This window comes from Centropristis striata, chromosome 9 (genome assembly GCF_030273125.1).
Source record: "Centropristis striata isolate RG_2023a ecotype Rhode Island chromosome 9, C.striata_1.0, whole genome shotgun sequence".
NCBI lineage: Eukaryota > Metazoa > Chordata > Actinopteri > Perciformes > Serranidae > Centropristis > Centropristis striata.
In genome coordinates, this window is record NC_081525.1 from 17,872,393 (window position 1) to 17,898,153 (window position 25,761).

The window sequence follows — 25,761 nt, forward strand, 5'->3', positions numbered from 1 at the left end:
AAACTATATCTAGTAGTAATCTTCTTTCCTAGCGCCACATGATAATTCTACTCCTCAAATAAATGTCACTAGCACTTATTGATGCACTAATAGCTCTTATTGCACTATACCTTGATTGTTTGTTTTTATTCTTCCTGTAAGTCGCTTTGGATAAAAGCATCTGCTAAATGACTAAATGTAAATGTAATTCCAACATGCAAGTGCTCACAACAAAGTCTGTTAATTATTATTACATGATTTCTGGAATGATGTTTTTCACAAATGTGTGTTGTATTCTTAAAGATCAAGGTGGTGCATGCAATCCTCTTTACTATTAATTTGATATTTAAGCATAATTTAGACCTTTTGGGGGGGCTAATGGAAGTTTTTCATTTTTATATTCTAAACATTATTAGTAGTACTAGATGAGCTGAACTCCACAAAGCTACAAATCTCTCTGTGAAATTCAGATTTTTAGACTAATCAGAAGGAATTTCTTATTTTTTATACATTCCCTTTAATGACAGTTATATATTCATTATAGAGAAGGCAGACATCTCTACAACCAATGCCTCCTACATGCTGCAACTCACACTAAAACAACCTAAATTGATAAATAGCACTACAGGTACAGGTAAGAGAAAGAATATTGTATGTTTATTTTATTTGAGGGTGAAATGTCTCTTTAACTCTCCTATTATGTTGCGGTTCAAATTGACCCGTTTCAAAGTTTAAACAGCCAAAGAAATAGTTTGAAATATTTTTTTTCGGAATGATTTTTTTTTATGATGATTTTGTAAGTGTTATCAACATATAAATGAAATTGGTTCATTGCACATATGTTTATATTACATAAATACTGTTCAATGGTCAATCTGACCTTGAACAGAATATGTGACTCGTGTTGATTTATCAAATCACTACATAAAATAAAAAATGGAAAATAAAAATTTCAATAACTCAATGTCATGTAAAACCGTTGTATTTTATTTGTAGGTCTTTCCAATGTACATTAAAAAAAGTTTTAACATGCATTTTCTATAAAAACGACTGAATTATCCTCATTGAACCATGCTCTTTGAGAGGTTTAAGAACACCATTGTACTAAATATTGATTGAAATGGTTAGTAACGGAGTTATTAATGAAATATAAACAATGTTTATTGGAATGTTTTGGTTTCTGACACCTGAGATAATTTTAATAATTAAACATGCCCCGGGTGAATTGACCCACGAACATTATTGCTGTTCCTGAGAAACGAACATAACAGTGGAGTTAAACCAAGTCGGAACATTAAACATTTTGAAGGTCTGTCAGAAAAATGTCCTTAGGTTTCAAATCGTCACACTGTTAAAATAATCGCCTAAGTCATTTTTTTGTCAAAATTGTTTTTTTTTTGCCTAAATCATCTCCTCATGACGCCGGCCACCTATGGTAAAATCGCCTACATCCTCAGTTGATCAGATCATGTGATTTTACCCCTTTAAGATAATGGCCTATGTCAAGTGTGTGACTTAAGCGGATTTATTATGCCTAAGTCAAAATAAAATGTGACTTAGGCAATTTTTTGAACATGCCTTTGTGACTTAAGCAAGATATGGTAACACTTTATTTTGAAGGTGTCTATATAACAGTGACATGGGCGTGTCATAAACATGACATGGGATGTGTCATGAACATTAATGACACTTTGAAGTAACATTAATGGTCATGATACTAGTTACATAATTTACACACATTGTTATTACTATACCTATAGCAATCCTTTGTACACATCCTTTTTGAGTGAAATGATCAATAAATGTCATATGTTACACTTTTGGTGAAGTTTTCTGTGTTTCGTGCAAACATTGAAAAAAATGAGGTAGGCGATTATTTTAACAGGGTGACGAAATATTGTGTGGGTTTATCTTGTGGTCCTCACAAGGATAGATGTAGGAGTGCACGGTGCTCATAAAGGTGGAGTGTCCTGGCGGGGCGGAGCTTCTGCGGCAAAGTAAAGACGGAGGTGTCTCTCGTGCGTCAATATTTCTTATCTGTCTCGCCGACACGGCAGCATCAGATACATTATACATTTACTTTCATTTCAGGGTCGTTGCGCTTGTAAATTGTAATTCTTTTTTAGTTTTTACCTTTGAAGGTAATTCTTTAAATCTTAAAGTTGTCGACAGGAGGAGGCTGAGTCACCTGGACACTCGTGAACTTGCAGCAGCGACGGTAAGTGAAGTGATTATACATTTGACGAGACGTTAAAGTTATGTAACTACTTCGATGAGTAACTTCGTTTAAGTGTGCTTTTAATACTTGTAACAGAAATACTGGGTTACAGGTAAGTTATCAGTGGCCATAACTTAGTTTTAAGGCTTTTTAGAGCATTTATCAGCTTCAATTTCACTCGCGAGTTGTGGGGAAAAGATACTAACTTAATAGCAAACTGTCGCTCAAACTGCCGTTTAGATTTGTACAGATACTGACTCCTTTACTGGAGGTTTATTTTTTTCACCTGTGTGTTAAAGTGCACGAAGTCAGCATGGAATAAAAGGTAGACGGAGACATAACTGGGTCAGCTTCAGTCACAGTGGAAAGTGCAAACGACAATATGTGTGTGTGCGACCACAGGAAGGGTTTTGTATTTACATTTACAGGAACTATCAGGAGTGTGTTGCACGGTAAACCCACCTAAACTGAGGTTTTAAAGACCTACATTCATATTAGGTGGTATTGTGTTATAGTGAGTTGTACTTGGAGAATATCTGTTACGAAGGTAGCCCTGAAAATAGCTTTTCTGTCTAAATTAATTCTCATTTGTTTGATATTTCAGCATTTAATTTCCCATGACTTCACTGACAGACAAGTAAAGTCCCTTTACTTCTTCTGAATATTGTTTGTGGTAAATGTGTTTATGTTTTAAGTGTGTATACATATAAATGCAGCCTAATCTGTAACCTAATCTTTTATCAGAATTACTAAGAAATCCACAGAGAATTTTTTTTATTATCTTTTGGAGGTTTTGCGGTTTGATTTTCCTGACTTGAGTCTTGATTCTGCCTATGAAAAGCATCATTTCCTCATTCCCACTAGTGAGTTGATTTGTCTCCGGAGTATCAACCACCAAACATTTAGAGAAAAGTCCCCTGTGTGGGTGACACTGTCATATGCTAAATGTGCTCTTATGCAAGTCGAAAACACCAGCAGAAGTGTGGGTTGTTATAAGAATTGCTTTACTTGACAGCTCTGTGTGTAAATATGCAAAATGAAGACGCTGTACTTTTAATCAGATATTTCGCCTTGTCAGTTTTGTTGTTTAAAATGATGTCTGCTGTCTTCAACAGAATTTCATGCGCAGCTCAAACCAGACACACATGGATGTCAGGAGGAGGAGGCCCAATGATGCTGCCCACTTCGGTCTACTCGGCTTCAGCACCCAATAGGTGACAACAAATAAGTTGTTGTAGAGGTTATACAAATACAGCACACAACCCAACATGCTGCTGCTTGCTGTTGTGTTTAAATGCAAATGTGATCATTGTGATGTTGATGTAACTGGCAACTTATGATTGATTTCTCTCTTTGATCAGCAAGACACTGTGACATGCTTGAGTGAAAATTCAGTTTCACCAGATCTGGGTGGGGGGTATCAACATTTATAATTAAAGGATAGTTGTTTTTTATGTGGGGTTGTATGAGGTACATATGCATAGTACTTTTGGAGAAGCAGGCAGGAGTACTGGCACGGAAACTGTGGACGGCAGCGGCAGCAAAACATATTCTCGCCACCTAAAATAAAAAACTATCAGTTAAGGTGTATGCTATATTTAGAATAATTTCACTGCTTCACCTTGCCTTCATGGAGCTTTGTTTAAGTTTAATGCAGGGGGAACTGAACTGATAACGGTTTCAGGTCCCCCGCGTGTACTTAAACAGGGCTGTCCCACAGCAAGTCTAAGCAATGATAATATTCTAAATATAGCATAGAGTTAAACTGATACTGACTTTTTTAGGTGGTTTAAATACGTTTTGCTTCTCCCCCGTCCAAAGCAGTACACTGCTTAACTTCTGTGTCAGTACTCCTGTCTGCTTCTCCAAACGATGCGTCCCAACCGCCATCTACTGCAGGTAATACACTGACTGACTGTGGATAGGTACCTCATTCCACCCCACTTCAAAGAATCCAAAAGATCCCTTCAGTGTTGTTGATTAATCTTTTTCTCGCTCACAGTCACGTCAGCCAGCTGAGCAGGTACTTCAGCAGCCACCACAACACGCCTGAAGAGGACGATGAGACGATGAGCACCGAGGAGCGAGAAGCCAGTGTCGTCCACAAGCCAGACTCCGCCCCTAACCCGGATGGCCACCGCCCCCATCTGGAGCCCGCCTCATTTGCTGATGACTCCCTGTTCAGCAGACAGAGACTGGATGGAGAACAAGGACACAAGCACAACCACACTCTCCCTCCACCTAGCTCCAGCTACTGCTCCTACCCGCCTTCCCGCAGCTTCCCAGCTGGGTTCAGCCAGCCCACTCCGTTCCCAAGCCAGGCCAACGGCGCCTGGCTCCACCCGAGCTTTGCCAGCAGCTGGTCGGGGTATCCCAACAGCCTGCCATCCACTCTGAACCAGAAAGATTACTCCAGCTGCTCTGGAGATAGCTGCCTGTCAGGGTACAAGTTCTCATCCTTTCCTGGCAGACACAGCGCCAGTATAACCAGCTTAGAGCAGCCGCTCTCTCTGTGCTCCAACCCGCCTTCAGGCAACCTGTGCCACCACACGCTGTCGCCGTACTCGTGTTCACCCCAGGGAGCTGCCTGCTGTGCTCAGCGCCCTGCGGACGGCTTCAACAGGGGGCTTTTGGCCAACAAACACCCCTGGCCTCAGTACCACCCAGCTTACGGCCCATACTGTAAGTCTGCTTAACCTGACACAGACACATAGTATGCCTGTCACAAAACAATGACATGAGCGCTAAATGAATGTTCTACAGTATCAAAAGCAGCACATTTCCTTTCTTGCTTTAGATCCAGATGCCTGTGGACATCCTGGAACTGGATACAGTCAAATGTGAGTTTTTATAAGTTCTTGTTCATTTTACTGCCTGGTACAACTAAAGGTACATTTGTTTGGACAAATATAATGATAACAACAAAAATAGCTCATACGAGTTTAATTTAAGAGCTGATATCTAGACATTTTCCATGTTTTTTTGATAATAACCAAAATCATTATCAAGAAAACAAATGTTTTTTCCATGACTGTATTTGAGCCACTTCCCTCATGCTGCATGTTTCTTACTTTATTATTATTATTTCTATGCAGCAGCCACAACGCTCCTGCTAAAGAGAAGCACCCCCCTAGCACATCACTCTCTCTGGAGCAGAGTAAGTGTTGGTCTGTGCATAATCAGATTATTTACCGAGCAGCTTTTTATACTTCTTTAATTATGTATTCATTGCTGTTGAATACAGGAAGGGTCTTTGTCACTTATGAAGCAGACAACGACAAGCATGTCAATGAGGTCATCAACTTTGTTGCCCTGCTGCGACACAACGGCTTTGACACACATGTATGTATAAGGATAAAATTATTTGCAAGTTTGTCACAGGAACTGTTGACTAGAGGATGTTGGGTGTTAATTAGGTGAAAAACTTTCTGACTCATGTCTTTATTTGTTTCAGATTGATATTTTTGAGCAGCAGTTCAGGAGTATAAGCAAGATAGACTTCATGGAGCGGTATCTCACTGAGGTAAAAACAAGCCGATCTTTCTCGGTTAGTTATAAAAATGGATAAAAAGAAGAAGAAGAAAAAGCACTTTTAATTTAATACGTTGTTGCACCATCTTTTTCCTTCCTGCAAGAGCGAACATGTTTTCAAGTAGTTTAAATAGCACAATTGTGAAAACAGCTCACTGACTGACTGGTTTAGTGTTCGACAGCCACTCATAATTATGTTGTACCCTCACCCAGAAAGAGTACTTGATCATCATCATCATCAGTCCCAAGTACTACGACACTGTGACGGCCTCCCCTGTCGGCCTGCAGAATGACGAGAGGACCTTTAACACCGTCTACATACATAAACAGGTTCGCAGCTACACCTAAGTGCAAATGAAACTGAAATATGCACTTTGAAATTTTTTATTTTTTTTTATAATTTGGATTCTTTATTTCTGTGTCTTGTTTAGCTCCAGAGTGAGTTCATTCAGAATGGAAGCAAGAATTTCAGGTTTATTCCCATTGTGTTCCCCGGGGCTAAAAAGGTTAGTTTAATGCTCTGTGACAGAAGAGCGACTGTAATGCGTCTTGCTTCATTTACACCCTCTGTTATTATGCAATTTACAGTGCTAGTAAACAAATACCGTACATATGTACAAGATCACAACATCATAAACATTTTTCTTTTAAATATACAGTTATGGAAAAATTGTTAGACCACCCTTGTTTTCTTCAATTTCTTGTTTATTTTAATGCCTGGTACAACTAAAAGTACATTTGTTTGGGCAAGTATAATGATATCAACAAAAATAGCTCGTAAGAGTTTAATTTAAGAGCTGATAACTAGCCCTTTTCCATGGTTTTCTTGATAATAACCAAAATCGTTATCAAGAAAACCATGGAAAATGGCTAGATATCAGCTTTAGTTGTACCAGGCATACCACATAAAACTGAAGAAAATAATGGTCTAATATTTTTTTCCATGACTGAATATATGCTCAGCAACTAAACTGTGTTTTAATTAACTCCAAGCAGCTCAATAATCTGATTCTCTGCTGTGCTGTGTGTTTTCATGTTCACAGTGTCACGTCCCAAACTGGCTCCAAAACACACATGTTTACGAATGGCCGCTCCATCGGGATGACATCCTGCGCCGGCTGATGAGGGTGGAGAAGTACAATCCACCTCCTATTGGGGAACTACCGACCATCGTTTCTATCCCATTATAGAGACCTCTGACCTGAAGACAGACTGGACTGAAATGTTTGGGAAAAAAAAGCATGCTTTCTGCAGGACTGCTGGCCATCGTTGAGGTGAACGGGGAGACGTGCAGGATGTTTATGTGATGTTCAGTGTGCCGTGCGAACATTGATTATGTTGCATAAATTCATTTAGCGCCTTTTAAATTCCACATAAATCACAGACAGGTGTCAGTGGAGGTACACCGAAGAGCTCTTTGATCTCTGCAACTAGTAGGTGCGCTTTGATTTTTACTGGTGCTACTCCAAGTTAATTACTTATACAGTAATTCATGACTCGCACACATGTAAATGGACGTTTTCTCAGATTTTATGGACTCACATGTGCACGTGTTTTATAATTAAACAGATGACAGATATGATGAATAGTCTGATGCCTGTATATATTTGCAGAATGGCCAGTAGAGCTTTCATTTATGGGAAGTAAACAATGATGGATACGATGCCTCCGCCATGTTATCTTTCTTATTACAGTGTCTATCTAATGCAAACAGCTGCCCAACTGGAGGCGGGTTACTCTTGTATTTTGAAGAGTAAAAGTAACATATGATGCCTAAAAACAAACTTTGTTTTTTATAAAACTTGGTGCATGGCAAATATCGTTTAATATGGAGGTAATTATACATTTATATATTAAATTATAGACAATATTAGTGTTTTTATCCACAAGGGGTTTTATATTGACAAAGTGCTGATTTCCTGAATGCTGAAAAAGCCACATTATTTTTAGCCCGTTTCCGATAAACACAAGCCGCTCGTTTAACATGAGAGCAGTTGTAATGTTACTTGACAGAAAAGATTGTTTAAGTTTGTCTGCAAGTTTATTTTCACAGAAACCAACCTAGAGCAACATATAATTATGTGAATCACACATGGTTTGTTGAAATAAATCTGGTATGTTAGTGTAGAAATTACATGGTTGCACTGAAAACGTTCTTGGGGGATTCATGTAAAAATATTGTAAAAAAAAAAATGTTCTCATTAAACCTATAGAATTGCATGGTGCGTTGTCCCTACACTGATGTCTCCACTGGGAAATTGATGAATCTGTGTTTGTGAAGCTGGCTCCAAACATGACGGTTAACTACAGACAAGCAGAGACCTGGGACTGCCTTTGCCTGCAGGGCTACATGAGCATACTTCAGACGGTTGGAAAGAGCTGCATTTTTCTGTTTGAGAACCAAAGGGTTAGGTATGCGTCGCTATTAATTACAGATCTGCCAACACACTGATTGACAGTTTGCTCCCCATCGGACCTCCAGCCTTCTCGTCTCGTTGCACTCAGGAGAAATTCACCCTCGGAGCAGTGAAGAAGAGCTCCAGCTGAGTGACTCTGTATCTCCTCGGCTTCTCGTGGTGTGCGTGGAAAGGCTCAAACAGGATGTCACATCAAGATAAGTAGCTGACACAGCTGCCTGCCTGCTGTGTGGTAGAGCTTCTCAAGAATCGGCAACTTTGGATTAAACTGGGTCATCACAACCCGTTTGTGGTTTAGAGAAAAATCACGTTTAACACCATGACACATTTACAGAAAAAAAGTTTGTGTGCAGAATACGATCGGCTCATCATCCTCGCAGTAAAATCAGTAAATAAATCCCGTTTATTACCTGCATGTGAGACATTACTGATTAAAAAGCGGAGCAGCACGACGTGGTTTAATGGTTTTATCTTCACAAGAGGTAACACTGCAGATGTTCATACAGACATCATAAAAAAATCTGAATACAGTGTTTCATATATTCATCCATATATTGAAAAGTACATGAAATAATATTAATTTTAATAACATAACAAAAAAAGGACAATGACATCTGTAATAAAAGTGGATTACAAAGTGACATTTTATGTAAATAACTCTTAAGAATTAAGTAACAGAAAACAAAATCAGACAATAGTTCCATTTAACTGTATGTAAAAACATTGAAGTGCTATTTGTTCAAAGCTACAAAATACACAAGCAGGAAGCGTTTTTGTTTTAATTTCCTTCAAGGAAAAGTACTATAAAATAAGTTACAGTACAGTGAATTTGTCCAAACTGACTTTTGTTCCCGTCTTCCAGCCTTTTTGTAAGCACAAACAACAGAAGTAACTCATACAGGAGTAAAGAGATACTGTTTCCTTGTGAGAGGCGTCTTCCCCAAAAAGGAAATGAACAGCCACGCTGTCGTCGATAACCGTTTCTAGCGTGTTCATGTTTGCAAGAATAGCCGCACAAACACTTCCAAAAAAAAAATTAAAAAATGAAACCTTCTAATCTTCAACATCATCTGCGTGTCCCCCTGCCTGAGTCCTCGGTAGAAAGAACTTTGTACTTCATGAGCTCAGAAAAATTTGACAAATACTTCATGTTTAGTCACATAATACAGAGGCAAGCTCTCATACATCGTCAGCCGGCAAAGGAGGTATGTTGAACCTTGGTCTTGTGAAAAAAGCCATCTTCTCTCTGCAGACAAAGGAAACAAACACAAATGTTCATGCACATTCTGATGTAGTTTTTTATGCAGCACTGCTTTACAAAATAAAGATTGTTACTTTATGTCTTAGATGCAAACATACAGTCATGTCAAAATTATTAGACAACCCTTGTTTTCTTAACTTTTTTGTTCATTTTAATGCCTGGTACAACTAAAGGTACATTTGTTTGGACAAATACAATGATAACAAAAAAATCTCACAAGAGATCATTTTAATTGAGCTGATATCTAGCCATTTTCCATGGTTTTCTTCGTGATGATTTTGGTTATTATCAAGAAAACCATGGAAAATGGCTAGATATCAGCCCCTAAATTAAAGTCTGATGAGTTATTTTGTTGTTATCATTATATTTGTTCAAACAAATGTACCTTTAGATGTACCAGGCATTAAAATGAAAAAGAAATTGAAGAAAACAAGGATGGTCTAATAATTTTTCTACATGACAATAGATCTCCACCTGCTGCCAACCAAAATGTTTTCATTAATACTATTCTCTGTTGAAAATGTCTGTTTTTCTTAATGTATAGTAGTGGATTGAAGACACAAATAAATGTAAAAAAAAATGCATTTTCCATGTTCCTATCCTTTGTCTCTTAAAAGTTATTAGTTATTCATGTTCAGGTATGTCTCAAATGAGAGCAGACAGTGTTGCATTATGGGTCGTTTGTAGCCCTGTGGAACAAGGTTTTTCTGCATAGGTCCCTGTTTTCTTTGTGTGAAACAGACTGCGAAAAAGAAGTGGATATAGCCTCTGGGTCAGAATGGCTGGCAGGGTCAACTCCACTGAGGTTGTATAGAAGTCTATGAGCAAATGATCCTCTTCTCAATTGATTTATGAAATGCTTTATGAAGTTTAGCTTGATGTTCTTTCTGTTAATTATGGTCCCAATTAGAGTAAAACTGACAATGAAGAAGTGTTTGCTTTAGGGCGTGACTACATGTGATCGCTTCAGAAGCGATCTGTCAATCAGGTTTAGTCAGACAGTACAGTACATTTTGTTTTAGGCCTGTTTTTTGCAAGACAAAATTAGCATGCATGGACATGAATTATAGTTATACTGTGCTAACTAAGAAAAAAAACAGCTTGCAAGCATTGAATGCTTTGCAGAGGGTTTATGAGGACAGAAATACACTTGACATGTTTGTGAAACTTCAAAGATACACACACAGCGTTTTGGAGAGGAACACTGAATGTATACAGAAACTTTGTTTGTTTACAAGGAAACTCCACAGGACACCTTTAAAGTTGCTAGGAGGCGAGCCAGTTTCTCCAGGTCTGAAGTGTTTTACTGCCACGGAGGAAATAAATTCCTGATGGGTGAAAATTTGTTGAGGGCATTTCCTGATGTTTTTACTACATAATTAAAACATGGACAGCCAATGACTGGTCTCACATGATGAGGAACTGAAGAAAATTGTCATAATAAAAAAGCTTCTGAAAAGAAAAAAAGAATGTCATAATAAGATTACTTTAAAAAAAGAAAAGAAAATCTCATTAAAAGATTTGTAAAAAAAACAAAATGTTGAATTAAAAACATTACTTAAAATAATGAAAAATAATAAAAAAATAAAATAAAAACCTGAAAAAACGAACGAAAATCTCATAAAAAGACTTTTATAAAGAAAAATGTCATATTAAAAAAGATTACTTAAAATAATGAATGAATAAATAATAACAATAAAGCGTAAAATTAAGAAAAAATTAAGAAAACTGTTTCAATCAAAATATAATAAAAAGAGAAAAGAAAAATGTCAGAATAAAAAAATATTAAAAAAAGAAAAATCTAATAAAAGATTTGTAAAAAGAAAAACGTCATGTTTAAAAGATTACTTAAAATAATGAAAATAATAATAATATTAATAATAATAATAAAGCGTAAAAAATGAGAAAAAAAGAGAGAAAACTGAAAAGATATGAATAAAATGTGTCTGAATAAAAAAAAGATCAATTAAAAAAAAATCAGAATAGAAGAATATGATATTGATGTCCAATATGTTAAAACCACTAAATGTCACTTTAGTGGGTGTGAGGGGAACATTCCAGTGGAGTAACAGTGTATTAGCACAATAATCCCAACCTGAATGTCTGCACAGGTAGGGGCTCCTTCTGGCTCTGCCCCCTCATCTGCAGAACCTCTTTGGAGGCCTTCCTCAGCCTCCTCTCTGCCGCCTCCTCCTGACGCTGCTCCTGCTTGCTCTGGCCAGCCTGCAGCACAGCAAAACAAGAGTGAGTCAGCTGCCGCTGGGTGAGGCTGAACTGCATGTGGCCTCGTACAGTTAAACTGTGGCCGTTTCCAGTCTCACCTGTCTCTGGGCCTCTCTGAGCAGGCAGCGGAAGCGCTCGTCCCTCAGGGCCCAGTGGGGGAGCTCCGTGGTATCCCTGGCTTGCGGGTCCTCCAGTCTGAGCTTCAGCTCCCTCAGGGCGGTCAGCTCCTCCATCAGCTGCCTCTGACGCGTCCTACAGGCCTGAAGATCCAGCTCCAGGTCCAGAGAGGTACGTGTCGGCTGCTCAGCCAGGGAGGAGCGGTACGACTGCTGCTCACACATACACACATGCACACGCAATTTTATTTATGTCAGTAATTAAATTCAAAAAGTGGAAATAACACATTATATAGATCCATCACACACAGAAAAACATTTCATGTCTTCATTTATTTAATTTCTTCTAATTATAAAGATTATGTTTTCATTTACATTTAATGAAGACCTTAAATTCAGTGTCTCAAAAAAAATTAATATTACAAAAGACCAATTTTAAAAAGTATGTTTAATATGGAAATATTGGCCTCTGAAAAGTATGTCCATCTATATGCCCTCAATACTTGGTTGGGGCTATTTGACTTGAACTACTGGAAATGGACTTTTCCATCATATTTTAATGTATTGAGATGCAACTGAAAATGTGCAAGCTGGAGGAAAAACAATTTACCTGCTTATATCGCAACGTTCTTCTTTCTAAAGTGTTCCTGACAAAGGGCGATTTCTTTGGTAGAGTTGAGCTGTCACTGTCGCTGCGATATAACTGGAAGAGAAAATCAGTCATTTAATGTACATTAGAAAAACTCAGGCACTTTTTAAGCATTGGCACGATGCATTTTCAAGCTTTTCCATCCTCTTACAGTTAATATAGATTACATACAGTATATACAGTATACTCGTCATTTCACTTCTTTAATTGCAATACATTAGATGGTCCTGTGCTAGAAACAACAAAAATGTTTTGTGACGCCATAAGAGGAAAACGTTCCATGTTTCAAAATGTGTCATCTGTTTTAACCCTCCTGTTATGTTGCAGGTCAAAATGACTAATTTCATAGTTTAAAAAAAAAAAAAAAAAAGAAAAGTTAAAGGTATTTTTTCACAACAAGAAAAACATTAAAAAAACATTTTTTTTAAATCATTGCATGTTAAACCATTGTATTTTATATGTAGGTCTTAACCAATGTACATAAAAAGTTTTAACATGCATGCATTTTTTTCTGTGAGATGTACAGAACACTGCACTAAATATTGATTGAAATGGTTAGTAATGGAGTTATTAATGAAATATAAACAATGTTTATTTGGAGGTTTTTTTAGTTTCTGACACTTTTGGATAATTAAACATACAACATGAACATTATTAGTGTTCCTGAGAAACGGACGTAACAGTAGGGTTAAAGGACTTCCTTTAGTAACCTTTCACAATGTTCTTTCTCATATGTTTTGAGAAACTCACCCTGCAGACGTACTGACTGCGGGCGCCAGGAGAGAACGTCTGAGAGCGGACGATGGTGCTGCCGCGCATGAACGGAGAGGCGTGACCCCAGCGACCCCCCCTCTCTTTGGGCCGGACTCGCACCGGCTCTGGGAACAGGCCTTCTGTCATGGTGGCCTTCTCCACCTGCAACAAAAAAAAAATTGTTTTAATGCATGTGTGCCAGAGATTCTTCTGCCATCAGTGGATAAAAAAATAAGTCAGACTTCACCTTTACTGTAGGCAGTTTGCTGGTTGTCTGGTCACAGCGCCCTCCGGTGGTGATGTAGATGCCCTCCGCACACAGGCCCTCTGAGAACGGAGCTGTGAACGCTGTGCTGTTGCTGCAGCCGCTGTCTACTGACTCCGCCTGCCAACTCCTGCAAAACACACCTGTCACTTTAATACAGCAGGCAAAAACAAGTGCATTCGTGTTTTAAAATGCAAGAAAATGCTGCCACCTCTCAGATGCCGCCTCCCCCGGCTCATCCTTCTTCTCCAGCCTCTGCAGCTCCAGCTCTGCCTCCCGCTCCTCCAGGTGGGTGGTGGTGGTGTTGGTGCGTGACAGCAGAGTGCATACAGTGTCCTGTTATGTGAAAGAGCATACTATCAGACGCTGTCACACGCTGTCAACATTCCTCCTCCCTGCAGTGACAGCGTGAGTTCATGTGAGTTGGAGCTGCAGTGTGAGGGCTTGTTTGGCCTGTGAGACACATTCCTGTCACTTTAACGAGCCGCACACCTGAAGACTGTAGGCGAATCGCTGCTTTACAACAGTGCGAAGAGGAGTTCCTCTCCGAGGCATGACATGATTTACAGTTTAATGAATTAATTCCACAAATTACTTATTTTTTCCATTAGCACCATAATTGTTATGGATGTGTGCCAGCAGGTGTATACATTAGGGACATCTTCTTTCCTCAGGTTCATAATATCTCACAGCTCTCTCCTCAGCCGCGCCCTGTGCATTCCTTTCATTCTATCGGAGCCGTCACCACATGATTATAGGGACAGCAAAGACTGTAAACATCATTTTGTGTAACAGTTAGTGAAACTGGATCAGCTGGTCATCTGTTATATAGTCATGGTGTCTGGTCAAAATGCATATTTTTAAGTCAGCTTGCAAACCAACAGTGCAGATATCAGCTGTTTTAGTGGCTGCAAATAATGCTAACCTCAGAGCACCTTTAAGGTTTGAGCTTTTTTTTATTTTTAAGGTTTTTTTATAGGGTATAAGGTTGTTTTTTCTTTAAAAATTTGGCAGTTAAACATCTTTTTTTTTAAAAATTATACACAAACTAGCATGTAAAGGGTTAAAATGAATATTCCATCCGATTCCATCACTATAATCAGGAGTTTAAATACTTAGCTTAAGGTGGAAAATAATATCAATATATCATACTGTAGTACGTCGATTTTTGTCAAGAATGGTCAAATTTCACACTGTGTGTGTGTGTGTGTGTGTGTATAATTAATTGCATATGTGATATTGTTGATTCCTGCTCTAATGTTGCTGATCATCACAGGTTGCAGCCGCTCTTTTAAATTTTGAGCGGTGTGTCTGTACCAGCAGCTAACTGTCACTTTCTGCCACCAGTTAGGCTCAGCTGGTAAACAGTAAATTGGTCTTTATATTCTCCATCTGGGGTCTGTTTTCAGATACATTTCTTTTTTACTGAAGGAGTATGTATCTGTGTGTTTACCATGACTCTGGGCCTTTGCTCATCCTCCTGGCTGTCGTGGTGTCTGCGATGGTTGAGGCTCTTCTGTTCAGGCCTGAGCATCTCCGTCCCGCTCAACATCTGCACACGCAGCCAGTGGTAAACCATCTCTACACTTCCCTCACAGTCAGCCAGGCTCACCTGGGCTGTACCCTGCAGGGACACACACAGCATGGTGTTATTTAAGAGGTTAGGAATCAGGCTTGTAACCAGAGAGTCTCCGGTTTGAATCCAAGGACTGACAGGTCATGGACTGAAGTGCACCTAAATGTGCGTGGCGTGCATCTGAATCTATTTAGATATCAGCAGATGTTGTGTGTCGAGATGGTTTCTAGATTGTGTCTATGTATGTATGTATGTATGTATGTATGTATGTATGTATGTATGTATGTATGTATGTATGTATGCATGCATGCATGTATGTATGTATGCATGCATGTATGTATGTATGTATGCATGCATGCATGCATGTATGTGTGTGTGTGTATATGTATGTATGTATATTCTTTTTCTTCTGTATTTAGCTGTTTTTAATCCTTTATATAATTCAACTGTTATGCTTTTAACCTGTAGCACTTTGAGATGTCCTTTAATGCATTATAAATAAAATGTATGATTATTATTATTATTATTATTATTATTAGTCGTAGTAGGAGTAGTAGTAGTAGTAGTAGTAGTAGCAGTACATGTAGTAAGAAGACTCACCAGTAGTTCTTCCTGAGCCTGAGGTCCCAGCGAGCAGACGGACAGCTGCAGAGCACACACCGCCAGGGCGTTTGCAGGGACAGGAATGCGGAAGCCTTCGTTAAAACTCATCTGGGACTGCGGCTCCAACGCCGTACAACAGTAAAACGCACAGGCCCTGCCGGCGTCCAGTGGAATCAAGTGCACCTTCACATACCTGCACATCAACAGAGAAATGTTCACAATAGGAGATTAATACTTCTTAATAACAGCAGTGTAAACAGCTCACCATCAATTCAATAAGCTTGTTTTTTGCTCCTGAACTGTAACACTGCAAACAGAGATACTCTACTATTCTTTATGCCACCTTGCTGAAAATGCATCTTTCATTTTGTTGCAGAGAGTTGCAGCACAATTAGCCACTCTAATATATATGCACTATGATAAATATGTAGCTGGAGCCAGTTAGCTTAGCTTTGCTTAGAAAAAAACTGGAAACTGAGGGAAACAGCCAGTCTGGCTTTATGTAAAGGTACCAAAATCTGCATATCAGCAACTCTAAAGTTTCTCATTAACATTGTTAATGAATCTCATAGTTGTGTTTTGATAAATCTGTACAAAAACTAAAATATTAAAATGACTTTTTGGACTTAGGTACCAAAGTAAACAAGACAAACAACATATAATGTGTGAGGCAGTGTTGTCAGTGGTGACATACTATACTATGACCTTTAATTAAAATTTGACTTCAAACTATACTATGATGTTTTTTTCATGAAATTCTGACATCATGCTATACTATGACCTTTATTATGAAATTTTGACATCATACTATACTATGAGCTTTATTATGACATTTTGACATCATACTATAACGTGTTTTTTTTACGAAATTTTGGTGAAACAGCTAGTCTTGCTTCGTCAAAAGGTACCAAAATCTGCATTATGTTATGTTTTGTTTTTTTAAATCTGTACAAAAACTGAAATCTAAAAATGACAGCTTGTGGGAGTTATGTGCCAAACTAACAAGATATAATGTGTGAACTTCAGAGGCAGTGTTTTCACCGGTGAATGGTGACAAAAAGACAAATCAGAGCCTCAAACTCGCTGTATTTGTTACAATTGCAGCCCAGTTTTTTCAGTGAGCTGTCACTCACTGATTGGGAGGATGGGGGTTCCATCCCCGGCCGTGGCTTTCTACATGTCAAAGTATCCTTGGGTAAGACACTGAACCCCAAATTATAATCAATCAGAATTTCAGAGTTTTAACCCCAAGAACTAAAGTGCTATTAGGTTTTGTTGAGTTATTATTCATTGTGTTTAGAGCATACCAAACTTACTCTTATTAGGCGAAAGTAAGGGCAGATAAACAGGAATGTGGCCTATTTTATTTGACTTTTTATTGAGGAAAACTGCCAACATAGTACAAAATTTTGCCAAAGTCATCACAAGTCACTGAAACACTACTTTTATCTTCACCATCAAATAAAAAGTAGCCTAATTGGGTGTAAACGCCTTGTTCCGCCCTTGTTCCCAGTCTTTAGTGCTAAGCTAAACGAAGCTAATCGTCTCCTCATATTCTCCCAAAGTGTCTAACTTTTGCTTTAGACTACTCACACTTTGTAGCCGTCTCTCACAATGGACCTGTTCAGACTCTTGAGCTGTAGCAGATGCAGCCGCAGAGACTGAGAACTCGACTCCCACCTGGAAGGAGGACAGAACAACAAGTGGATATGGAGTTAGATACTAAAAGTGAATAATTGGAGCTCCCACGTGCAGTCTGAATGAGCAGAATACTCACAGCAGTCCCAGTTGGATCTGGGTGGGCTCGCTCACAGAAGTCAGCTCTTTCATGTACGACATCTCATCGGACTCCTCCGCCCTGTTGGACGAGACACAAAACAAACTGTTATTTCTGTCTCTCATTGGACACAAACTGAAGACAGTTCAGTGACCCAAACAGCAGCGTACAGAGTCTTTTTGTGTGTGTGTGTGTGTGTGTGTGTGTGTGTGTGTGTGTGTATAGATTCACTTCTGTTGTTTCAAATGTTTAGTTCTGTAGGAGTTCTTTAAAATCCCTAATTCAAATCTAATTAAATCATTTTCCATATAAATAAACATAATGTCAAAACCCTCCAAAAAAGAAATACATATAATAACTATAGTAATAATAAATAAATAAACATAATAACTATTATCATTTTACAATGCCACCAGAAAAATGTTCTTGCCAACATATCAAAAACAAAAAAACACAAGACTTCTGTACAATAACCAGCCTCACACTCGTGATTAGAGATGAAAGGTTTTTCTGAAAATGTTTTCACTTTATCTTTTATGATATATTCATTGTTTTTTATGATGATCAGATTCACTTGAGGTTAAATGTGCCCATCCGTTCTGTTAATCATAGTTTCAATGTTGGGACATTAAGTTTTCTTCTGCAGTGATAAGTCCATCGAATTATTAAAATTGACCTGGATTGATCTGAAGATTCAATATCTTGACCAAAGGTGAAGTTATCAGTTCAGTAACCTTATACCCTATTACCCTTTTTTCTCTAAGTCACTTTGGATAAAAGCGTCTGCTAAATGACTAAATGTAAATGGCTAAATGTACCCTTCTTGGAATAATAAAAATGTGTGCAAATGTAAATTGTATTAAAGAATGTCATACATTTATAAAACATGTGTGACTACAATCTAGACTCTCATCTCATATGTACTGTTGCATCTGAATATACAATTATTTTTCCCACTCCACTTTTATGGACGTTGTGGTTGGGTGGCTTATGCCATGTAATGTATCATATAATCAGGATATTATCTGATCTGACCCTATTAGAAGATTAATTTCTAAGATCTAAGAGTGATATTTCTTTGCTGACTTTCTTGCAGTCACTGACGTCCAGTGGTAGAAAAGGTATTCAGATTCCTTAATTCATTAAAAGTACTAACACCAAGTAAAAATCCTGCATTCAAAACTTACTGAAGTAAAAGTATAAAAGTATCAGCATCAAAATGTACTTAAAGTATCAAAAGTAAAAGTATTCGTTAAGCAGAATGGACCCACTCAGACTGTTTTATATATTCTAAATATGTTATTGCATTATTTGTTTTGATGCATTTATGTAAGCAGTGTTTTAATTTTGTAAATATAGGGCTCATTTAACTACATAATATTCATGTTTTTTATGTTAAATATTGACCCAAAAATTAACTAGTGACTCAAGCTTTCAGCTAAATGTTGTGGAGTAAAAAGTACAATATTTGCCTCAAATTGCAGTGGAGTGATGTCGTTGCTGTTGTTTTGTTTTTTTGTTGTTTGTTTTGTTTTGTTCTTTTTAAGTTATATTATCCAATTCATGTCTATCGTGACACATTTGTGCTAATTGTTGTACTCATGTCTACCATATGTATTTGTAATGACCATTCAGTATTGCACCTTAGATATAATAAAATTCCTTCAATAAACAGATTTTTAAAAAATTCCAATTGTAGAAGCATAAAGTTACATAAAATAGAAATAAACAAGTAAAGTACACTGTGTAATGACGTTAAATCCAACTTGGACTAAAGGACACAAATAACCCAACTGTCAGCTGAAAGAGGATATGTGTATTTTAGATGTTCCTGTTCCCTCCTCTGTCACTAGGGGGCGCAGTTGCTCCAGAGAGTTGTGTGTTGATGTTCTGTTTCAGCATTGTGAGCGTGGACCTGCTCACCTTCTGCCCCAGGCTTCGAACACGCCGCTGTCTGTCGCCAGAGCGTCCTCCGACACACCTGCAGAGACTCTCCTGGCCCTCCGCCCGCTCCTGTTGGCGCTGTTTCCCCTCAGAGTCACTCCTACAGAGGAAAACACATCATGTTAGCCATCAGGTCGACTTCATTCCCTGCAACAATGATCGCACCTCTTTCACTTGCCTGTGGAGGTGAACGCCCCCTGAGCTCCGCTGTCTCTGAGACTCTTGTTGTCCAGCTGATGCGCGGCGGCGGGGCCGACCGCGTCCTCGCCGCTCAGCATGGCGGTGTGCGACAGGGTTTGCGACTGGGCCCGCAGCCCCTCTAGCAGGCCGCGGCCCGCCTGCTCCATGTACTCCTCCGTCATCTGGATGAGAGGGCAGTCCTGAGGGGCGGAGTGGTAGGGTGTGTCCATGGGAGAGCTGGGAGGTGACAGGGAGGAGAGCGAGGAGCGGGAGGAGAGCGAGGCCAGGGACTGCGGCGTGTCGTGGGAACGTTTGGTTTTGCTCTGGGTCAGGGGGTCTGAGGTAAACATGGAGCAGTCTCTGGACATGGTCTCTGGTGGCAGCAGGTAGCGTAGGTGGGGTTCGAGCGGCTCACCGGTCCCCTCTAGACGCTCGTACTGGGGGAGACCGTAGATGTCGCTGAAACTGATGGAGCTGAGGGAGCCTCGACTGGACGCCAGCGAGCCTCGACTGGAGGCGAGAGAGCCGCGGCTGCTGCTGGACGACACGGTCAGAGAGCTGGCTGACAGGCTGGAGACAGAGAAGAGAAGAGACGAGTAAGAAAAGTGACTTGACTTTATTATTCCAAAGGAATTTGATCTGCAGCGGGCAGCACATCACATCAAGGACCATGACAAACATGAAATATTGACAGTAACATTATAAAAAAACAAATTTCCACACCACAAATGAGAGCAAGGTACACCTGCCACACTAAACTTGTAGCTGAAAAACATCTAAAAACATCATAAACAGTAAATGACACAATACATGTTAAGTTAAGTGCTGTGCAGAGCTGTAGGAAATTAAATGGAAATAAATACAGTCATGGAAAAAATCATTAGACCATCCTTGTTTTCTTCAATTTCTTGTTCATTTTAATGCCTGGTACAACTAAAGGTACATTTGTTTGGTATAAAGGACAAATATAAAGATAACAACAAATATAGCTCATAAGAGTTTGATTTAAGAGCTGATATCTAGCCATTTTTTGATAATAACCAAAACCATTATCAAGAAAACCATGGAAAATGGCTGGCCCAGAGAGCTCAACAGCATCTCTATTTACTGTGAAAGCTGAGAAGAGCCAGAGCCCCCATCATGTCCACCTTCTACAGAGGCACCATCAAACCAGCTGCATCACTGTGTGGTACGACTCCGGCACTGCCTCCTGTCGCAGGAGCCTCCAGCGCATCGTCAGAGCAGCGGAGAAGATCGTTGGTGTCTCTCCCCTCCCTCCAGGACATCAACAGCACACGGCTCACACGCGGAGCCATCTGCAATTCATCACACTCACCCGTCACACAACCTCTTCAGTCTGCTGCCATCAGGGAGGAGACTGAGGAGTCTGAGGGCCAGGACCAGCAGACTTAAAGACTTCTTTCACCAGGCTGTCAGGAAGCTGAACTCTCTGCCTCTTTGACTTTTTGACTAAATTAAACTCTTATAACAATAATAATAATATTTTTTATTTATAGAGCACTTTTCAGGGTACACAATTATATTTCTCCTTTGTACCTTTAGTTGTACCAGAAATTAAAATGAACAAGAAATTGATAAAGGGGTGGTCTAATAATTTTTTCCATGACTGTATCTAAGAGGGATACACATAAAAGCGAGCAAGTTAGTGAAGTAAATTAAGCTTCTCAATGGCCAAAAGGATGACAGAAGCCCTGGCACGCCTTGTTCTTGTTCTGGGCATTCTAAAACGGCGGCCAGAGGGCAAGAGCCCAGAGAAGCGATGAAGAACAACTGAAAGCTTGAAGAGCGAGTGTGTGCCGCACCTCTTCAGCTGGGAGTGAAGGTAGGTGGTGATGCGTGTTGCCTCCTCCAGCTGTCTCAGCAGAGCGTTCCTCTTCTCCTGCTGCAGGATCCTGTCAGGAGGGACACAGTCATGCCAGTTAGAAGTTAAATAAAATGAATGAGCACTTCAATGAGGACACAAATGAACATACTTGAACTTAAACTGTGACTGTTGACGCAACTGTCAATACATAAACAGTCAAAAATCAAGCGTGCATAGTTGGATACTGAGTGTTATTAATTAGTCAGTTTTCCATTGTGCACAAAACCACATACTTATATATACACCATACTAATATTCCATTAAATGTACCACAAATTATATTAAAAATACATGTAGGCAAATGCTGTTAATTTGTTTCTTTACCTCTCTACATTTTAGGAAGTGTATGTATGTAATAAATACATAAATGAATAGATACATTTAAAAATAAATGCAAAAATAAAAATATAATTAAATTACAATTTATAATTTAAGAAGGAAAGTAAATAAATATGGGAATTCATACAATAATAATACATCATAGAAGAAGAAAAATAACAGTCAGTGAATTAACTGTTTCTTTTTCTTTCTTTTTTTTTCTTTTTTTTTTACAATTAATGGCATATTCATTTATTTCTGGAGTCACTTATTTATACTTTTTAACTACTGTCCTACAGCTCACTGGGATTTATAAAGACTACAGCGTTACATCGATCAGTTTAGCTCACTGAAAATAAGTGGCACATGATTCAAAGAGACCCCAACTGGCTTCTTTATTTAAGACTTGCCAATATAAAAAACATAATAAAGATATAGTAGTGGTGGAGGAGATGCTGGGGCAGAGGAGTTCTCCCACTCTGGGTCAATGGAGCTACAGGTACCCACCAAATATTTTCATATTAAACAACATTAGTTCAACAATAAAAAAAGCTTCCAGTACTTTCTAGAGAAAGAGTTTTGCCAAGTTTAAATTTGTAGAAACAGATGAATGAAAGTACTGCATATGTCATGCAACCATTTATTGTTAAATGTATGTAACTGATTTAAATTACTAAACATGAACCTTATAGTATTAAAACAGATGTAATAATAAAGTATTAACTCGAAAGATGTCATCCTAGAAGTACAAAAATCCAAATTCCCCCCCCTGCCTGCAGCCTCTCATCTTACTCACCTCTGATTGGCTCCCTGGCTCTGGGAGCTGTGAGCTCTCTGCACCTCCTCCTCCAGCCTGGAGCGCTCCTCCTCCAGCTGCAACAACGTCTCTGGAGAATGCTGCTGCTTGCTGACCAGGATGAGCTCCTGCAGGAGGGCCTCCTTCTCACGCAGGAGCTGCATGAAGTCCCGGTCGCGGTCCGCCTCCGCCCGTCCCGACCAGCTCTCACTGTCCAGCTGTGCTAGCTGGTGCTGAATACTCTGCACCCTGAGAGAACAATGTGGTATATATATTTAGATATTTCTCCTCACACCTGGCACTGGGTCCACCATGGATACAGCCGATACATTTACGGTCAGAGGCGGACTAGTACTGCAAACATTTGTTAGCATAAAGGGAGTCAATGTATGTGGCAGACAAATGCTTCATACAATAGTGTTCAAAACAATAGCAGTCCAATGTGACTAACCAGATTAATCCAGGTTTTTAGTATATTTTTATTGCAACATGGCAAACAAGGTACCAGTAGGTGCAGTAGATTCTCAGAAAACCAACAAGACCCAGCATTCGTGATATGCATGGAGTCAACCAACTTGTGGCACATTTCAGCTGTTATTCCACTCCAAGATTATCTAACAACATTCCACAATTCATTTACAGTTCTTGGTTTTGCTTCAGAAACAGCATTTTTGATGGCACCCCACAAATTCTCCATTGGATTAAGGTGCGAGGATTGGGCTGGCCACTTCATAACATCAATGTTGTTGGTTAGGAACCAAGATTTTGCTCATTTACTAGTGTGTTTGTGGTCATTGTCTTGTTGAAATACCCATTTCAAGGGCATGTCCTCTTCAGCATAAGGCAAGATGACCTCTTCAAGTATTTTGACATATGCAAACTGATCCATGATGCCTGGTATGTGATAAATAGGCCCAATGCCATAGTACACACATGGACAAAATTGTTGGTACCCCTCGGTTAATGAAAGAAAATCTCACAATGGTCACAGAAATAACTTGAATCTGACAAAAGTTATAATAAATAAAAATTCTATGAAAATTAACCAATGGAAGTCAGACATTGCTTTTCAACCATGCTTCAACAGAATTATTTCAAAAATTAAACTTTTTGAAGCAGGCTTGGACAAAAATGATGGTACCCTTAACTTAATATTTTGTTGCACAACCTTTTTTAGGCAATCACTGCAACGAAACGATTCCTGTAACTGTCAATGAGACTTCTGCACCTCTCAGCAGGTATTTTGGCCCACTCCTCATGAGCAAACTGCTCCAGTTGTCTCAGGTTTGAAGGGTGCCTTTTCCAGACGGCATGTTTCAGCTCCTTCCAAAGATGCTCAATAGGATTTAGGTCAGGGCTCATAGAAGGCCACTTTAGAATGGTCCAATGTTTTCCTCTTAGCCATTCTGGGGTGTTTTTAGCTGTGTTTTGGGTCATTATCCTGTTGCAAGACCCATGATCTGTGACTGAGACCAAGCTTTCTGACACTGGCCAGCACATTTCTCTCTAGAATCCCTTGATAGTCTTGAGATTTCATTGTATCCTCCACAGATTCAAGACACCCTGTGCCAGATGCAGCAAAGCAGGCCCAGAACATAACAGAGCCTCCTCCATGTTTCACAGTAGGGACAGTGTTCTTTTCTTGATATGCTTCATTTTTCCATCTGTGAACATAGAGCTGATGTGCCTTGTCTCATCTGTCTATAGGACATACTCCCAGAAGCTTTGTGGCTTGTCAACATGTAGTTTGGCAAATTTCAGTCTGGCTTTCTTATGATTTGTTTTCAATAATGCTGTCCTCCTTGGTTGTTACCCATTAGGTCCACTTTGGCTCAAATAACGACGGCTGGTGCGATCTGACACTGATGTTCCTTGAGCTTGAAGTTCACCTTTAATCTCTTTAGAAGTTTTTCTGGGCTCTTTTTTTTTTACCATTCGTATTATCCGTCTCTTTGATTTGTCATCAATTTTCCTCCTGCTGCCATGTCCAGGGAGGTTGGCTACAGTCCCATGGATCTTAAATTTCTGAATAATATGTTCAACTGTCGTCACATGAACATCAAGCTGCTTGGAGATGGTCTTATTAACATTAACATTAAAAATGTATAACTATGATAAAATATATTTTTTATTATGGTGTGAGCTATCATGCTGATATATTTGCATTGTGATTTTTTTGTCCCACCCCTGATATTGAAAGACTGCTAAAAATACAATATCATTAACGTTCTGTATATAATAAACTAAATAAACTTAGCTTCGCACAAACAGTCTTTCATAAAAGGCTGCAGCCAAATAATCCTAATGAAGTCAGATGTTTTCACATAAAGCTGCACATTACTCAGCTTATTTTGCCACAATGGCATTAAAAAAAAACATAATTTTGACTTAAAAATCAATCTAATAATTTGACACTGGATAGTTATTTGGATGAGTACAGTGAATCCTAAACAGCTGCTTATATCAGCATGAGAGTTTACAGAGTTAATGCTACCTGCGGTGTTAAGTAGAGCCTCTGCACGAGTGCTTACAGTAATATGGCAGAGTCAGCTCTGTGTAACAGAGACTTCATGCTGCGACTATAATAACAGCGTTGAGCCCAATAATGTCTACCTGCGCCACGCAGCCAGAGGTGTGACAGGTGTGTATCATCGACATGTTTATTCAGACGGAGTTAAGTGGGATCTGAGACTGAGTCCTCGGCTCTGATGAAATAACTGTGTTTATGTGTGCTGGATTTCAGACAGGGTGACTCAGTGACAGAGCATGCAAGTTTCCACAGGTCTCCCTTCTCTCTCACTCACTCACTCTCTCTCTCTCTCTCTCTCTCTCTCTCTCTCTCCCTCTCCCTCCCTTTCTGATGTCATGGTTGGCATTGCTGCTGCTGGGTCACCACAGCAACATGAATCTTGTAAAAAAAAAAAATGTAAAAAGTGTGCAAGGAGCCAGGGTAATAACATGGTGACTCTTGGTGCTGCTATGGTCACACTGCTGCCCCTTACAGATAAACTCATGACATACCTGCACTGAAAACCAACAGAAACTTCTACCAATGTTGATTCTACAAACATATAATTCAGCCCACGCTATAGGGTGAGCTGGGATATATTTAACCAAACAGTGTGTGTATTAAACCACCTTGTGGAGAAGCAGGGTGTACACCGAGGCAGGCGGTGGGCCGAGCTCTCTCTGGCTGCGCACACAAAGGCAGCACACAGTCAGCAGCAGCGTGGCCAGGCAAGAATGTGACCACCCAGCTCATTCCGCTGG

General features: G+C 39.3%; 2 protein-coding genes across 2 annotated transcripts in view; one reads left to right on the forward strand and one right to left on the reverse strand.

Moving 5' to 3' along the window:
* Nucleotides 1-1,971: 1,971 nt before the first annotated feature.
* Nucleotides 1,972-7,934, forward strand: traf3ip2l (TRAF3 interacting protein 2-like). Its single transcript, XM_059341538.1, has 11 exons — nt 1,972-1,997; nt 2,142-2,197; nt 3,313-3,411; nt 4,200-4,879; nt 4,995-5,037; nt 5,293-5,354; nt 5,442-5,539; nt 5,652-5,720; nt 5,942-6,058; nt 6,160-6,234; nt 6,772-7,934. The coding sequence occupies exons 3-11, from the start codon at nt 3,347-3,349 to the stop codon at nt 6,916-6,918; spliced, it is 1,356 nt and encodes a 451-aa protein (XP_059197521.1). The 5' UTR covers nt 1,972-1,997; nt 2,142-2,197; nt 3,313-3,346; the 3' UTR covers nt 6,919-7,934.
* A 664-nt stretch (nt 7,935-8,598) lies between these two features.
* wwc3 (WWC family member 3) overlaps nt 8,599-25,761 on the reverse strand; it is a 44,375-nt gene continuing 27,212 nt past the window's right edge. Inside the window, exons 9-23 of the mRNA XM_059341804.1 lie at nt 22,492-22,740; nt 21,316-21,405; nt 19,491-20,062; nt 19,292-19,412; nt 17,369-17,449; nt 17,185-17,271; nt 15,589-15,784; nt 14,866-15,036; nt 13,624-13,748; nt 13,395-13,542; nt 13,145-13,309; nt 12,356-12,448; nt 11,728-11,958; nt 11,502-11,629; nt 8,599-9,391 (exon numbers count right to left, since the gene is read on the reverse strand). Coding sequence (XP_059197787.1) covers nt 9,325-9,391; nt 11,502-11,629; nt 11,728-11,958; nt 12,356-12,448; nt 13,145-13,309; nt 13,395-13,542; nt 13,624-13,748; nt 14,866-15,036; nt 15,589-15,784; nt 17,185-17,271; nt 17,369-17,449; nt 19,292-19,412; nt 19,491-20,062; nt 21,316-21,405; nt 22,492-22,740 — 2,524 coding nt within the window. The 3' untranslated portion in view covers nt 8,599-9,324. The remainder of the gene's footprint in view (nt 9,392-11,501; nt 11,630-11,727; nt 11,959-12,355; nt 12,449-13,144; nt 13,310-13,394; nt 13,543-13,623; nt 13,749-14,865; nt 15,037-15,588; nt 15,785-17,184; nt 17,272-17,368; nt 17,450-19,291; nt 19,413-19,490; nt 20,063-21,315; nt 21,406-22,491; nt 22,741-25,761) is intronic.

What these genes read in the sequence shown, in the direction of transcription:
- traf3ip2l (XM_059341538.1), top strand. Translation starts at nt 3,347, where the DNA reads ATGTCAGGAGGAGGAGGCCCAATGATGCTGCCCACTTCGGTCTACTCG. An exon ending in CCCAGCTTACGGCCCATACT is followed by an intron (nt 4,880 to 4,994) that starts GTAAGTCTGCTT and finishes TTCTTGCTTTAG; the next exon opens with ATCCAGATGCCTGTGGACAT. An exon ending in CCGTCTACATACATAAACAG is followed by an intron (nt 6,059 to 6,159) that starts GTTCGCAGCTAC and finishes TGTCTTGTTTAG; the next exon opens with CTCCAGAGTGAGTTCATTCA.